Here is a 15,891-nt window from a genome sequence, read left to right as displayed (position 1 = left end):
TAATTGTGCTCACATTCCCCATGAGACGTAGCACAGTTGGTTAGCGCGTCTGCCTGTAACCCAGAGGTAATGGGTTCAAGGCTTTTCGCTGCTACCATTGTGGACGTATGTGTCCTTGGGCAAGACACTTAACGACAATTGTTCCAACCCAGTGGTCACTAATGGGTTGTCGAAATTATCAGCCACACATAAAAAAATAAAATTAAAATAAATCCCAAAAAATAATCACCCACAAAGTAATATACTTGGTAACTCGTAAGCTGGCACGAGGTGTATAAAACAGAACACCTGTGTTATAACGAATGTAGTTTTCTGGCCCCTTGTGAATAAAGTAACTTACATTCAAGCATTCCTAACTAACAACACTTCTAACTTGTCTATCTTTTTTTAGGTTGGTTTAGCAGTATTCCAATCCCTTTTCCACAACACTAATTCATCATCATCATATTTATGCAACACAACATCACTTGCATCAGTCGCTTGCTTCATTCCAACTGTAGATGAGATGATGGCTTATGATAATGGTAAGTTTCTACCACAGTAAACATAAACTACTCGCTCCAACCCAGTGATCACTAATGGGTTGTTCACTAAGCCAGCATTACTTAAACTTGGGTAAATTCCTTATATTTAGACAGTAAATGAACTACTAATCAAAATCCACATCAGTTGAGGGGACAGAAAAATTGTATTTTGTTAAAATGATTAGTGTATTATTTTTTTTAACTATTAGTATTGAGAATTGACTCAAATTATATTTAATTTGCTTAGTTGTGGTCTATGTTGATTTATTAGATAAATATCAGTGGAAGAAATAGTTTAATGGACTTGCGAACCACAGCGCCCACCGATATAACAAATTTAAGGACCTTTATTATCAAAGTTGTATTATTAGTACCATAAAAAATGTATTGTGCGGGCCAGCTTTTCATACTTAGGGCCAGCTTTTCGTACATCAGTAAAATGCCTTGTAACATTTAAAAAAGACTCTGAAATATGCCACTGGTCATTAAGATTAGTCCTGAATGTGACATTGAATTTTATTCAGCAAAACTCATTCCTGCAGCAAAATAAAAATTCATGCCCAAATACAAGTTAAATATGCCTTGTAGCACAGTATATATATATATATATACTAAAATATGCTGTAACTTTTACCCTTCTTGTACCTTACAGTTGCTTCCGCATCTTGCAAGCTTGACATGCTTATATGGCTTGGTATAAGGTGGATGAAAATGGACATGACTGTTGATTTTCTACACTGGGTTAAATCCAGCTTTCCTAATCTACAGATGGTCACCAGTAACAGCAGTGCAGGGTATCAATGGATTGTATATTGTATTGGTTTGCCTTTTTTAACAGTGTTAATTCGTAAATTACTACTTTAGAAGTGATAGGTTGTTTTTTTTTACTTGATCTGTGTGCTCTGTGCTGCTGAAACTTCTAAAAATGAAAAAAAAGTTTCGGCAAATGTTGCGTAAAATGTGAGTTTGCAAACTTTTGTATGACACAAACAAATCTAGGTTATCCAATCTGCTGTAGGCCTAAATTTTGTTAAGAAATATAAAAAATCCAACATTTCAGTGCTTCTCTGTGGTCATTAAGTCTGCTTGACATTGAGGCTTTCATTGCTGCGTGCGTCTACACAACCGAAAAGAAAGCGCAACACTGGGAAAGTGCGGCAACACTGAACCACCGTCAACTGTCAAGCACAACGTTACCACTCCCACTCTGTCGCAAGCTCACTACTGATCTACAGGTGTGTCAATATATTTGCTGGTTTTAAAGAGGTAGTGTGTTTAAATGAATGAATGTAACTTACTTTTTCCTTGCATGGCCGGAAAATGACAGGTGTAAAACATGGGTGTTCTGTTTTTTACACCTCGTGCCAGCTTACGAGTTACCATGTATGTTACTTTGAGGGTGATTTGTTTTGGTGGATTTTATTTTATTTTTTTGTGTGGCTGATAAATTGGGCAACCGATTAGTAACCACTGGGTTGAGGCAATTGCCATCAAGTGTCTTGTCCAAGAACACACACATGCCTACAATGGTAGCAGCGAAGAACCTTAAACCCATTACCACTAGGTTACAGGCAGGCCCGCTAACCAACTTTGCTTTGGCGCATGTTCAAACATGAACGTGCTAGGTGCCAAAATAAACAGTAACATATATTGGTTTAAATCTCGGATCCCATGGCATGCTATATTGTAGCAGAAAACTTAATTTAAACTATTAATATATACTGTGTGCAAAGTTTTGCCATGTCTATTTTAACAACCAAACACCCATAAAAACCAAGGCTTTATAAAAATATGTTGTTAGTTGGTATTTTTACAAATTTGTACAAAAATTTTTTTTTAAGAATAAATGGTGGAGTGCAGCTGTGAAACTTTCCAACAAGAAAAATGTTACGTAAGTTATATTTCTTCGTTGTTTTCCTTTATCGTTCACAAAAAATACAGAATTTTGTACAGTTTTCTATGCATAAGTATTTTGTATCAAGCAATATTGGTACCTTTCCATTCAATAAACAAATAATACTTGTACTTTTCCATATATAGTAGGGTGGGGTAAGGTGGGCATGTTTTATTTCTCTTTAACTATCCCATTTTGTAGTTAACAAATAATATTTACAAAATTATATAACTATAGCCCTGCAACTCTGAAAGAGCGTTGTTAACTGTTTAAAAACTGATCAGTAATTGCGGGTTTTAGGTCCTAACAGTATCCCATCTTATCCCACAGTACTATACAAACAATTACCTTTTTTAAAAATAATGAATAAATGTAACTTACTTTATCCCCACGATAAAACAACAGTCGTTATAACACAGATGTTCATATACCTCGTGCCAGCTTAGGAGTTACCATGTATGTTACTTTGTGGGTTGATTATTATTATTTTTTATTTTTTTGGATGCCTGATAATTTGAACAACCCATTAGTGATCACTGAGTTAAAGCAAAGTGTCTTGCCCAAGGACATATACTCCCACAATGGTGGCAGCGAAGAGCCTTAAACCCATTACGTCTGGGTTACAGGCTGGTGCCCTTGTTAAAAAATCCTGTTAAATTCTCCAGTGCTGAAGAAGCAGGGAAGTTGAAACCGATTCTCCAGCGAGGTCTAGAATGTTTGCGAGGTGTGGGCAACCATGGTTTGGAAGTTGTACTTATCACCAAACTTGCAAAGTACTTTGCATCCAAGGTTGGTTTTAACTATTTTTTAAACTGTTTTGCAAATTTAAATACATTTTTTATCATTTTAAACACATTTTTTATACTTTTAGAAACTGTTTTTACTTCATACATTACTGTTACTCTTTTCAACACCGTTTTTGACACAGTCTTTGTTATAATTGTTATAATTTTTTTTTTTATATTATTTGACCCAACGCTATTTATTTTTTTAACAAAACACTTGTAAAAGCCTATGTTTGGTGGAAAAGTAGGCTGTGTAAGTTTGCACAGAAGGAAGATTGCACAGAAAAATAGATTGAGATTTAGATTTTAGACCGCGAAAAAAGGTCTATTAAAGGGGTGGTCTGTTTTAACGTGTGGACCAATTAAGCAGGGTTGACTGTTTTTCATTTGTTTACATTTACAACCTAAATATTCCCGTTACAGTCATACGTTCTTCAACAAGAAACTGGAACTTCCACTTCCTGGTTCCTCTACCAGCGCCGTGCTGCCCTCTACTGGTCACTTGCTCTTCCGGACCTCCTAAAGTCCTCGGATGGGAGAGTAGTTCATCAGAGCAAAGCAAAAGAAAGATTGTTTTCTTCTATTTTCAATGAGCTGAATTCTGAAAAGGCTTCTAGGTTTGTTTATTTTAAATATAGTAGGGCGGGGAAAGCGGGACACCTTTAGCACATAATACCCAAATATCCTGATCGTGTTTTAAACAATTAACAACGGCCTATGGGAGTCGTGAGGATACGGTTTTAAAATTCTTTAAATGTTCTTTGTTCGCTACCAAATGAGACGAGAAAATAGATATAAAAGATGTCCCATCTTCACCCACCCTGCTATATAATACATATATTTTTTCTAATACTGTAGATACCTTATAAAATTGGATTAAATGTCTAAATCAATGGTTATTAAATATTTAGACCCAGACCCTGTAATAATATATACTAAATTCCTACTCAACTGTTTTTACACAAAAGAAATGTTAGTTTTTTTTAGAAAAAAAGTTATACCATATGCATACCCACTTAAAAACTCATACCCACTTAAAAGTCATACCCACACAAAAAGTCATACCCACACAAAAAGTCGTACCCACTTAAAAACTGTTTTCCTTTTTAAGTAAGTACCAATTTTAAGAGCCATATTATTTGTGTAAATTACTAGCTGTAATATAACAGTTTGGCATTAGCAAAATTGATAGCATTTAACAGAACATTTGTGCTTTCACTAAAAGAAACATTGAAAATTTACAACACAATTTAGCATCAATACAAGCTACAGCAATAATCACCAAAAATTTCAATTTCATCTTCAAAATATTTCAGTCTATTATCTGAAGCATACATGTGCCATGGCGAGCTTGCTGCACAGGAGAACAGGTTCGACGAAGCTTTATCTTTTTACAGCAAAGCGACAATACCCCAGGCTTCCTTCTGTCAGGTATATACCATTTTTGGTTTTTTTTTTATAAAAAAAGCTAAAGTCCAATTTGGTCATGACAAAATATATGCCGTTTTTCTATTTTTATAAAATTTCTTAAGGCTATTTATGTCATGACGAAATTTAAAAAGCTTTATCAAATATCATTAAAATATACACTGATATCAATTTAATTTAATTTTAAATCTAAATGCAACTACGGAATAAATCCCATGCATAATGCCGTGTCATGCCACACTGTACACCTTCAACCATACAGAGTAAAATACGCATAAATAGCAGTAACATACACATATATTCTTATATAAGTGCATTAAATAACAGTAACATACACATATATTCTTATATAAGCACATTAAATAACAGTAACATACACATATATTCTTATATAAGTGCATTAAATAACAGTAACATACACATATATTCTTATATAAGCACATTAAATAAGAGTAACAGACACATATATTCTTGTATAAGTGCATTAAATAACAGTAACATACACATATATTCTTATATAAGCACATTAAATAAGAGTAACAGACACATATATTCTTGTATAAGCACATTAAATAACAGTAACATACACGTATATTCTTATATAAGCGCAATAAATAACAGTAACATACACATATATTCTTATATAAGCACATTTAAATAAGAGTAACATACACATATATTTTTATACAGGCCCACTTGTACAGACAAATGGCTGAGAATGTTCATTTAAAAACTCCCAACCTTCCTTTGTTTGATCTTGATCAGAAAAAAGAAGCTCTGATGAGAAAGGTGTTTGAATTTAAATCTGTTTTATAACATTGCTTCACCTGAAACATAACATAGCTAAACCGAAATGTGTTTTTCTTACTCAGCAAAGCTCAATCTGAAACATTTTCTGTTTATTGGTCTATTTTAGAATTGTTTAAATTTGTGACTTATTTTGAAAAATTAAGCTTATTTTACCAAGTTGGCTATGTGTTTAGTACTTTTTAATGTTTTTATATTACAATTTTTTTAGATTTCTTTTCAATTTACGTTTTCAATGTGAACACTAACTGACAGTTGCTTCAACCCATTGGTCTTTATCTCTTTCTAATTTAAGAATCACTCACATAGTTAAAACTGCCTGAACTCATAAGCAGTGTGGGGTAATGGCGCAATCCTGGCCTAAATCCTAGGACCCATGGCCTGCCACGCTGCGGGACCTCACCCATATAGAATAGAACTTAAAAGCAGCCTGGGGTGTAAAACAGAACACCTGTGTTAAAGCAACTACCAATGCCCTTCCCACAAGGACATATATAATATTTTTCATTAATTAACACATTTTGCTACGTCCCATATAATCTAAAAATAACCATATAATCTATTTTTTTTAACAGATTTGCTATTACCATACAATCTTTTCAGTTTTTTTTCAATTTAATCACAAAATTATTCGGATGTTTTCTTCCACAGTATCGTCGCTGCCTCGAGATCACATTAACTCGTCTCCAGCAACATCCCGATGACAATCTTCACGAGCGAACTGTTCGTCTTATCACAAGTCCTCGTCATAGTCCATTGCGCAACCAACCTGTTACCAACACAACAGGTATGGCTTAATTGTCTTTTAAGTATAAAATGTATTTTGCTGGGAGGCATAAATGAATAACTTATCAATTTTGCGAATCGAATTCTGATCTGATGTTCACATAGTTTACCGATTTGATTTTTGTTTGTTACATTTTCGTAGCACCAGATCATAAGCCATAAAGAATTATGTATTATTTGGTTTAGTTAGAAATGACCATTTTTGCATACCAACTTTTTGCTGCTAACTGCTGAAAAAAGTTGATTAATTTTTCTGGTCTTGCTGCCAGGCATAAAGAATTATATATAAATTTGTTTCAGTAGCAAAAAATGTTCTTTTTGCATATTAACATTTTTTTGCTGCGAAACTGCTAAAAAAACTATTGTATTTTGCTAGTCTTGCTGCCAGGCATATTGTATTATGTATAAATTGGTTTCTTCAAGATACAAATGTTTATTTTATTATATTAATGATAATTGCAGCTGAAGTGATATAAAAAATATGTAACTTGTATAAAAAAGTTAAACTATTTTAATAATACAATTTTAAAGCAAAGTTAGAGTAAGAATGTTATGGATAGGGTTATTCTTTTTCACTGTTAGTGAGTTATATTGCTTTAGTTTTCATTTGCAACTATGTGTCTTAATAAAATTCATGAGAAAAAAATCATGTTTTTAAAAAATTGAGTAATTTTGGAAAATTTTGTTGCATTTTTTCAACAGCGAATAAATCTGGCAACGATTCTATTCTGGCCGTTCCAAGCAAGCAGTCAACTCCAAAGGTGATTATATTACGTGTGTTAACATAATGTATTGGGTTACAGTGAGGGGATTTGGATTTAAACTGGGGGTGAATTGGGGTTAAAGTTTGGACTATGATGGGGTAAATGGGGGTTATGGTTAGATAAATTGGGGTGAAAGTTGGGTGTTGGGGTAAAAGTTGGCTGAATTTAGGTTAAAATTGAGAAATTTGGGGGTAAAGTTGGGGAGAATTGGGGTTATTGTTGGGTAAATGGGGGTTGGGGTGAATTTGGGTTAAAGTTTATTTTAAGTATTGTATAATAAAATTAAATAGAAATAAATGTGCCTTACCCTAATGAGTGAATATCCCTCACAGATGAATGAAACATCGCATACCATTCTATCAGGGATTGAGGAAAGAGATACCAATGTACTTGTGGATACCATCAGCTCACTCACAGTTAGTTTGTTCTTTATATTTTCTGGGGAGTTTTATCGCGTTATACAGTATTGTAATATGTGTAATTTAAGATGGTTTTTACTACAATGACAATGAGTTTGTTCATAGGACAAAAGTAATTGTAAAGTATCAGACAGGTTACCAGGCGTATATTGTCCCCTATAAAATGACACAATGGTAACAACACTATCACGGCTATATTGTTATCTTAAAATACCTAACATAAAGCATATGCGTTGGGTTACTGATTTATTGCATATTACAATTGATTGCGAATTTTACAGTCAATTTCTAAATATTTCAATATTTATTTTATTGTTTCAATAATAAACAGAAAAATGTATTTTTACATTAACAAAAATCGCAAAATTTTTAGTCAACATTTTTTTGTGAAAATTATTACAATAATGATGATGTTTTTTTCTAATTTTCAGTCTGCTTTGTCCAACTTGCAAATGGAGATGGGTTTTATAAGAGAGGAACAGAAAAGGAACATGACGAGTTATTACAGTCCAAGCGCTGTCCATCCAACTGCCACTAACATACCAGGATATCAGCATATGGTAAGCTATGGCCCAGTAGCACAGTTGGTTAGCGCGCCAGTCTCTAACCCATAGGTAATGGGTTCAAAGCTCATCGTTGGTACCATTGTAGGCGAATGTGTTCTGGGCAAGACACTTAACGACAATTGCTTTAACCCAGTGGTCACTAATAGGCTGTACAAATTATCAGCCACACATGAAAGAAAAATTCCAAAAAAATATAATTTTATAATTAAAAGTAACATATTTGGTAACTCAGCTGGTATGAGGTGTATGGAACAGAACATCCGTGTTATAACAACTGTCGTTTTCCGGCCATGCAAGGATTCAACTATTAAATACTAATTTTAAACTATTAAAGTTAAAATTTTCCCTTTTTTTAATTTTTTTTTAAATTTAGATGATGAGTCCAAATTTCATTAGCCAGCAGCATGATCGCATGCATGCACAAAATCAGTTCACACCCCAGCGCCCGTTTACCCCTGTACACCCTGGGTATTACCCTGGAAGAGGGGTCACGACACCAGTACCTGGGCGACCACTGCCAGGCCAGGTAAAAAAATGTTTTTTCCTTGTTTTTCTTAAATGTTTTTTTTAAGTCACACGGATTGCAATGTCTTTATAAATACTTTGCTTGTTTTTTTAAAAAAAATTATATTTAAAAAAAAGTTTAATTTTTTTTACCTGTTTTTTTCACCTGAAGTAGCTACTTTTTTGTGTTTATATAGAAGATTAGGTTGTATACAAAGTTCACAATACCGGTCTTTTTTTGTTTTATTTATTCAGTATTAATTTCAACACCTTGATTCCTAGAAAAACCCATTGTTTCCACATTGGTCAGTTTCAATAGAAACATGACAATTGGCAGCCCATATGTAAGATACAATTTACATTTTAACATTTTGGTTTAAAAAACCAAAACTATCTTTAGTTATAAGGAGTTGAAATGAAAAAAAATTGTCTGTCATGTTTGTATTAAAACTGTCCATAAAATCAGTTTTATCTACCTTACCGCATTGCCTAACAGTGTTAGGCTAACACAGTCTGCCCACAGTTTGGGCACAGTCTGCCCAGAGCCTACAAAGTACACACTTTTAAGTATATTGTAGAAACTGCTCATTTTTAACAGTAAATAAAGTCGACATGATAAAACAATAGTTTGTTAAAACATGTTAAATATCGGCCACAGACATCTTACCCTATCCTTAATTTTTTTAACCATGCCGTCAAAGTTGAGTCTTGAGTGATGTAAGCCTTTTTATGATGGCTATCACTTTAACAATTATTAAATAAACATAATTAAAAAATACTAAACTGTAATATAAAAAACTGTTTTTTTCCTAAATTGCTGTAATCTTTCTGAAATTTCCCTTTATTAATGTGTCCGTGTTTAATACTTTTGTGTCAACACAGATGCCCAGCATTGACCCTTACCAACAGCAACAACAACAACAACAACCTGCCTACTACAGCCCTACCATCAACCCCTATGCATCTGCATACCAACCAGACCTTAACAAATACACCATGCCCACTTACCACCAGCCACAAGTCCCCATACTACCAGCTTATCAAAACCAAACCTTTACCCCAGAACCAATGTCGGCCACTTATAAAACCAACCAACCACCACAACCCAATCTTTTGACACAACGTTTACAAAACAAAGGTATGCGATGCTAACTTGTATTTCGAAAAATCTTACAGTAGGGTGGGGAAAGATGGGATACCTTTTAACTCTATTTTCCCCGTTTGATTTAGTAGTAAACAAAGAAAAACCAAAGAATTATTAAACCGTATCGTCACGACTTCCATATACCGTTGTTAATTGTTCAAAACATGATCAGGATATTTGGAAATTATGTGCTAAAGGTGTCCCATCTTTCCCCACTCTACTATACATAAATATATTACATGTATATTCTATAGATGCCTGTATATATTTTCTTTTTTTAACCAATAGTGTTGAACATAAGTTCTGAGTGACAGAAGCTTTTGTATGTGGTGTCTAGCACTTCAAGAATTAATAAATAAACCTAATAAAAAATCTTCTTTTCTAAACTGCGTAATCTGTCCAAATTTCTAATTTTTTTAACAAACTACTAATTTTTCATGTCAATTTTCTTCACTGCAAAAATTAAGCAGTCTCTATAACATGCTTAGCACTAACCTTAATGTTTCCAAATTTTTTCTATTAGCAACTACCGCATTGTATATAATAAACGATATTGTGTTTCAGATGCCGAAATATTACAACAAAAGTTAAGTCAGTCGCTGTCTGGCTCTCCAGCGCCCCCTAATGCGAGCATGGGACTGCCATTATCTTCCATTCCTCCAAAAAATCTTTTCACGCCAACATCCATTCCATTTGTGAGTTTTTATGTAAAATTTGTTGTAAAAAAATGTTTTTTATAATTTTTACATACAAAAAAAATAAAAAAATGTAAACAGTGTATTATAAAAGGGGGAAAAATTTGTTATTTAAAAAAAACATTTTTTTTAATTTTGTTATTAATTTTTTTATTTAAATTTATTATTGTAGGTGCCTCCTATAACTGAGACGCCCAAACCAGTCTTTGCTAAGCAGGTTGAACCTTCAGTTGCTCCGATGTCCCTTGTGCAAAAACTACTGGTAATCTATTTTGTTAAGAAATGAATGAATGAATGAATGTTACTTACTTTATTCTCGCGTGGCGGAAAACAACAGTCGTTATAACACAGGTGTTCTGTTTCATACACCTCATGCCAGCTTACGAGTTACCAAGTATGTTACTTTGTGGGGGATTTTTTGGGGGAATTTTTTAGTTTTTTTTAATGTATGGCTTATAATTTGGACAACCCATTAGTGACCACTGGGTTGGAGCAATTGCCGTTAAGTGTCTTGCCCAAGGACACATACGCACACATTGGTTGCATTTTGTATACAAATATTCTATACAGCTTACAGCGTAGTTTAAGATTATATTGAAGCAAATAAAACTTATATAGAATGGGTTGATATAATTAGTCAGGCAAATTTAGAAGTTATTCACTGGTTGTATTATGTGTGTAACACAAATTTTAACCGAATTTTACCTAAAATGTGTTAGCAATAGCAATACAGTATAGCATAACCTAATTGAAGTGTAGTAATGACTTCCTGCTTTGAATATTTCAACTTTTAACTCAAGCACTCTGTCTTTGTATCTCTCCTTAAAAATTTCAAAATAATGTCAAAACTATTTAAAAAATGAAAAACTTTTTGAATAAAAAACACATAACAAAAATCGATGTAATTTGGTGACACATTTTATAAGAAAAATAAGTGTCATAAAATAAGATACATATTTCATAAAAAATTAAGTAACACAAAAGTAATGCATAAAAAAATCTGTGTAAATAAGTGACATATTTTATTTTTCAGTTAGAGGACAAACATAGTTCGCGAGCCATATCTGCTGCTGATGTAACTCCAACCAAAGATTTCCAATTCCTTGGAAACTTTGTCAACTTAAAGCAAGGTATGTTGGTGGAATATTGGATTCAGGTTTTGGTTATTTTTAAACTTAATTGTTGCCTCTTAAATTTTTATTTGTGTTACTTAAATCTAGATTCTGCGTTGAAATATTGGATTTTGTTAAAATTGCTATTTTTAACAAAAATATCATATTAATTTTTGAAAAAATTCTAATTTTTTAACAAGATGTTCATATTTTAACAAAATTCTTCATTCCTTAATCAATTTTTTTAATTTATTACTAAATATTTATTTTCACACATATTTTCAATTTTTTGACAAAATCTTTTTTTTCCTCTAGGTGAAACAATGAAGTTCCAATCTCCGGAGCAAATGGATCGAGAAAATCAAGAACTGGATGCGCAGGAGCACGCTGATGCGGAGGACTCAAGCAACAATGACACAGGACCTCACTTTGATCCCATCGTGGCTCTTCCGGACTTAGTGGAGGTTGGTAATCTTTTCCTGCATCGTCAAAGATCATTTTTTTCTCCTTTTTCCGTAGCTTCAGATAAAGTGGTTAAAATTTTTTTTGTAATTTTTTTTTATAAATTTGCAAATTGGATATTAAGCATTCATCTCCAACAAATGAGTCATACCCTGTAGTTTTAGGACTTTTTCTTAGAAAGCAGGTTTTTTTTACAGTTTTGTGTCACTTACATATTACATTAGAGATAACAAATTGTTTGCAATTAAACGAAAATTGTAGTTCGTCTATCAAAAAATCCTGTTATTTAACTGGACAAGCCCCATAGTTTTAAAACCATTTTTTTTGTTAGTCTTAACAAATGAATGTATTAAAATAACATTCAATAAATTAATAGCTTACTAAGAATTTATTCCTACTTCAAATAACCCACATATTTGGCAGGCACAATGGTTTATGAACACTGTTAAATACGTTTTTGTCTTTTGCATCAAAAATAATTCCATTGCCAGCATATGTTGCAATGTATTTTCAATGGTTTAGAAACACTGTTAAATTTATTTGGTCTATTTCATTAAAAAAAAATTTCCATCCTTTTTAGAGCCAGTTTTAATTGCGAGTTTCACAAATAAATGTATTAAAATTAGGGATGTGCCGAGCCGAGCCCGAACTCAAAAGCTCGTGCCCGAGCGTCTCCTTTTTTGACGCTCGGCGCTCGGCTGAAAACTGGACTGAGCGCCGAGCCTTTTGCTATAATGTTGCACGCGAGAGCGAAAAATATTAAAAATGAAAAAAGTGAAGCTACTAAAAGATAACGAGACTAGTCAACGTAGCTTTCTCTTTAATTATTTTTCGTTCGTTGTGAATTTGCTCTCTCGCAAGTAACGAATCGCAACGTCAGCGAATTTGCCCGTATCGAATTACAGCAGGTGTCGAATTACACGAGCGCCCAATGTTTTCGTATCACATTTTAAATAAAAAGCCAAAAACTCTTAAACTTTTTTATAATGAAATAATATAAATTGCTGCAACCACGGTTTTGCAACCCCTAAGCCACCTTTACCGCAGACACGCACGCAGCCAGAAAGTGCTAAGACGCACACACACGCGTTGCATTCAATATAACATTCCTTCGCTTGGAATTAAAACAATTTTTCATTCAATTGTTACGTCACGTGTCCTATCGCAACGTAACTATTAATTATGAAGTTTTATAATATAACAATCGGGAGGAATGTGCCCACTGCCCAAGTTGGGCAGCCCAACCAACCACGAGATCAAAACATCGTGTATCAGCATCACATTTTTACACTCTGCGCCGGCGTATGAAATAAAGGAAGACGCATGCGGTAGCATACATTCCACACGTAACAAACGAAGCAATCGTTGTGAATTTATTCTCGTGAAAAATGACGTAATGAAACTCTGGTTCTCGTGCGGCGCCATCAAACGATGTTTTTTTGGCTTCTGTCCAAGCTCGACCGGGACGATACTTTGTAATATCATATTATAATTTATGTTGGTTCCAATTTACTGATAGCGTCGCTCCTCGCTCTTATATTTCCACCAATTAAAATTCACATAATCGCGATTTACCTGCATTAAACTAATCATCAGAAACAAAAATTATACACAAACTACAGATCGTATGGAAGCGAATAAAACACGATTGTTTTCCAACAATCTCGTTTGTGATGTAACGATCGTAAAGGTTTATTCTGACGTAAATAATCGTTACTTTATCCAAGATGAACATGCGTAGAAACTTGCTAGTTGTGCCACTGGCTGTAACAGTTATAAATATTTTTTTAATTAAATATTTTTTGTATGAATTTTACATTTTGCAACAGTAGGAATTATGAAAAGCGAGACGCGTCTTTAACCGCAAACCACGTGTTCTGTATTATTTTGATTAGCGGCGCTTTTCGGCTGAATAGGTGCGCATTCTCGTACGCCTTTCTCCTTGATGACGTCATAGGTGCTCGGGCTCGTGCCGAGCTTTTCGTTGAAGCTCGGCGCTCGGCGAACTTGAGCTTTTTCAATATCAGCACATCCCTAATTAAAATAACAGTTTCAATAAATTAATTCTAAATTCTCTACTACTACTTTTATGCCTACAGTAGTATGTCCAATGGTTTAACAATACTGTTAAATTTATTTTATCTGTTTTATCAAAAAATAATTCCTTCTGTATGCATATGTTTTAGGCCATATAGTATAAAAAGGCAATAAAAGATGTTTTTTTATCTTTTTTATCAAAAAACAATTTCCGATCTTTTGGATGTTGCACAGGTGAGCACGGGAGAAGAGAATGAGGACGTTCTCTTCCAGGAGCGATGCAAACTCTTCAGATGGGATCGCAGTGAGTGGAAAGAGAGAGGAATCGGAAACATGAAAGTGCTCAAACATAAAGTGAATGCCAAAGTTCGGCTCGTAATGAGAAGGGAACAGGTAAATTAAAGATTCAAAACTGGTTGTAAATCTTCCTAATTGTGAATATGAATGTAACTTACTTTATCCTCGCGTGGCCGGAAAACGACAGTTGTTATAACATGGGTGTTATTTTTCATACACCTCGTTCCAGTTACGAGTTACCACGCATGTAACTTTGTGGGTGATTATTTTTCCGCTCTTATTAATAGAATATATGGCTGTGTGAAGACAAAATACTTTTTACCTAAAATATTAGGTTGCTGCTAAAATCTCTATATTTTTGCTTAAAAAAATTAAACTGCTAAAATCGTTGTATTTTTGCGTAACAAAAATTTAATTGCTCAAAATCTCTATATTTTTGCTTAAAAAATTAACTGTCTAAAATCTGTGTATATCTAGTTTTGAACGTAAATCCCCATGTTTTTCTAGTTATGTTTCCCAATCTGTTCCAAAACCAACACTTCACACTAACTTTACTTCTTAGGTGCACAAAGTCTGCTGCAACCAGTATGTATCGTCAAGCACCTCACTATCACAGATGGCAAACTCCGACAAAGCCATGATATGGTTTGCTCTCGATTTTGCTGAAGATGAACCTCGTGAAGAGAAACTTGCTGCCAAATTCAAAACGCATGAAATCGCCGTAAATTTCCGTGACACAGTCAACCAAGAAGCTGCAAAAGTTGGAAAGGGAAAAACTCAAAAGTCAGGTATGAAGCTTGTTTTTTAAAAGTCAGAATAAACTTAACGTGGAAAAATCTGTACAATTTACTTAAAAATTTGTTTGACTTTATGTAAATAAGGACCTTCAAAATGCTTTTCAACAAACCTTGAATTTAGGCCGGGCATATTTCCTAAACTCCTTTTGTATAACTGCATAGCCCCGTAGCACAGTTGTTTAGCGCGCCTGCCTCTAACCCAGAGATAATGGATTCAAGGCTTGTCTTGGTACGATTGTGGGCATATGTGTCCTTGGAAAAGACACTTAACGGCACTTTCTCCAACCCAGTGGTCATTCATGGTTTGTCCAACTTATCAGCCACAGATAAAAAAAAACTGAAAAAATCCACAAAAAAATTAATCACCCACAAAGTAACATACTTGGTAACCAAACTAGTAAGCTGGCACATTTGTTTACCTATATGACCATACACTAACAGGCCATTTTTTTTATTCCCAGTGAAGTTATATCTACGTGCACATTAATTAAAATTCTGCTTTCTATATATTACAGCTCCATCTGCTGAACCAAGTCAGCCAAATAGTAACAAACCAGACAAAGAAAAATCCACATCTGCTTTAACAACAACAACAACAACAACATGTAGGACTGTTTTTGTATCTCATTTAAACCAGTGGTTCTTAAACTTTTTTGTATGTTTTACCTTTTAACAAAGATGAATATCAGATTTCCCCCCAATTTGTAATATGCCGCTTTTTTATTAAAAAGCGAAAACAACTAATCACATCAGTTATATTTAATGCGACCGATGCGTTAGCTATCCCAAATCAAAGTTGTGGTTTCTTTTTTATGCAAATGTCTAAAGAAAATGTTGTTTTGTACAGCAGAGAAGAAGTATCTTCAGGCT

General features: G+C 33.8%; 1 protein-coding gene across 3 annotated transcripts in view; it reads left to right on the top strand.

The window, feature by feature from the left end:
• LOC149732282 (E3 SUMO-protein ligase RanBP2-like) overlaps positions 1-15,891 on the top strand; it is a 46,482-nt gene that overhangs the window by 4,316 nt on the left and 26,275 nt on the right. For all 3 annotated transcript variants that reach the window (XM_089883371.1, XM_089883370.1, XM_089883369.1), the window contains exons 9-29: positions 392-524; positions 1,177-1,318; positions 1,585-1,759; positions 2,366-2,415; positions 3,084-3,207; positions 3,627-3,820; positions 4,520-4,634; positions 5,322-5,420; positions 6,090-6,225; positions 6,927-6,985; positions 7,321-7,404; positions 7,839-7,967; positions 8,347-8,499; positions 9,360-9,615; positions 10,186-10,316; positions 10,489-10,578; positions 11,350-11,446; positions 11,744-11,892; positions 14,162-14,320; positions 14,787-15,012; positions 15,537-15,626. In XM_089883371.1, coding sequence (XP_089739497.1) covers positions 392-524; positions 1,177-1,318; positions 1,585-1,759; positions 2,366-2,415; positions 3,084-3,207; positions 3,627-3,820; positions 4,520-4,634; positions 5,322-5,420; positions 6,090-6,225; positions 6,927-6,985; positions 7,321-7,404; positions 7,839-7,967; positions 8,347-8,499; positions 9,360-9,615; positions 10,186-10,316; positions 10,489-10,578; positions 11,350-11,446; positions 11,744-11,892; positions 14,162-14,320; positions 14,787-15,012; positions 15,537-15,626 — 2,791 coding nt within the window. The remainder of the gene's footprint in view (positions 1-391; positions 525-1,176; positions 1,319-1,584; positions 1,760-2,365; positions 2,416-3,083; positions 3,208-3,626; positions 3,821-4,519; positions 4,635-5,321; positions 5,421-6,089; positions 6,226-6,926; positions 6,986-7,320; positions 7,405-7,838; positions 7,968-8,346; positions 8,500-9,359; positions 9,616-10,185; positions 10,317-10,488; positions 10,579-11,349; positions 11,447-11,743; positions 11,893-14,161; positions 14,321-14,786; positions 15,013-15,536; positions 15,627-15,891) is intronic.

This window comes from Ciona robusta, chromosome 8 (genome assembly GCF_009617815.1).
Source record: "Ciona robusta chromosome 8, ASM961781v2".
Lineage (NCBI taxonomy): Eukaryota > Metazoa > Chordata > Ascidiacea > Phlebobranchia > Cionidae > Ciona > Ciona robusta.
Note: the sequence above shows the minus strand (reverse complement) of the source record. Positions and strands in the feature narration are given on the sequence as shown.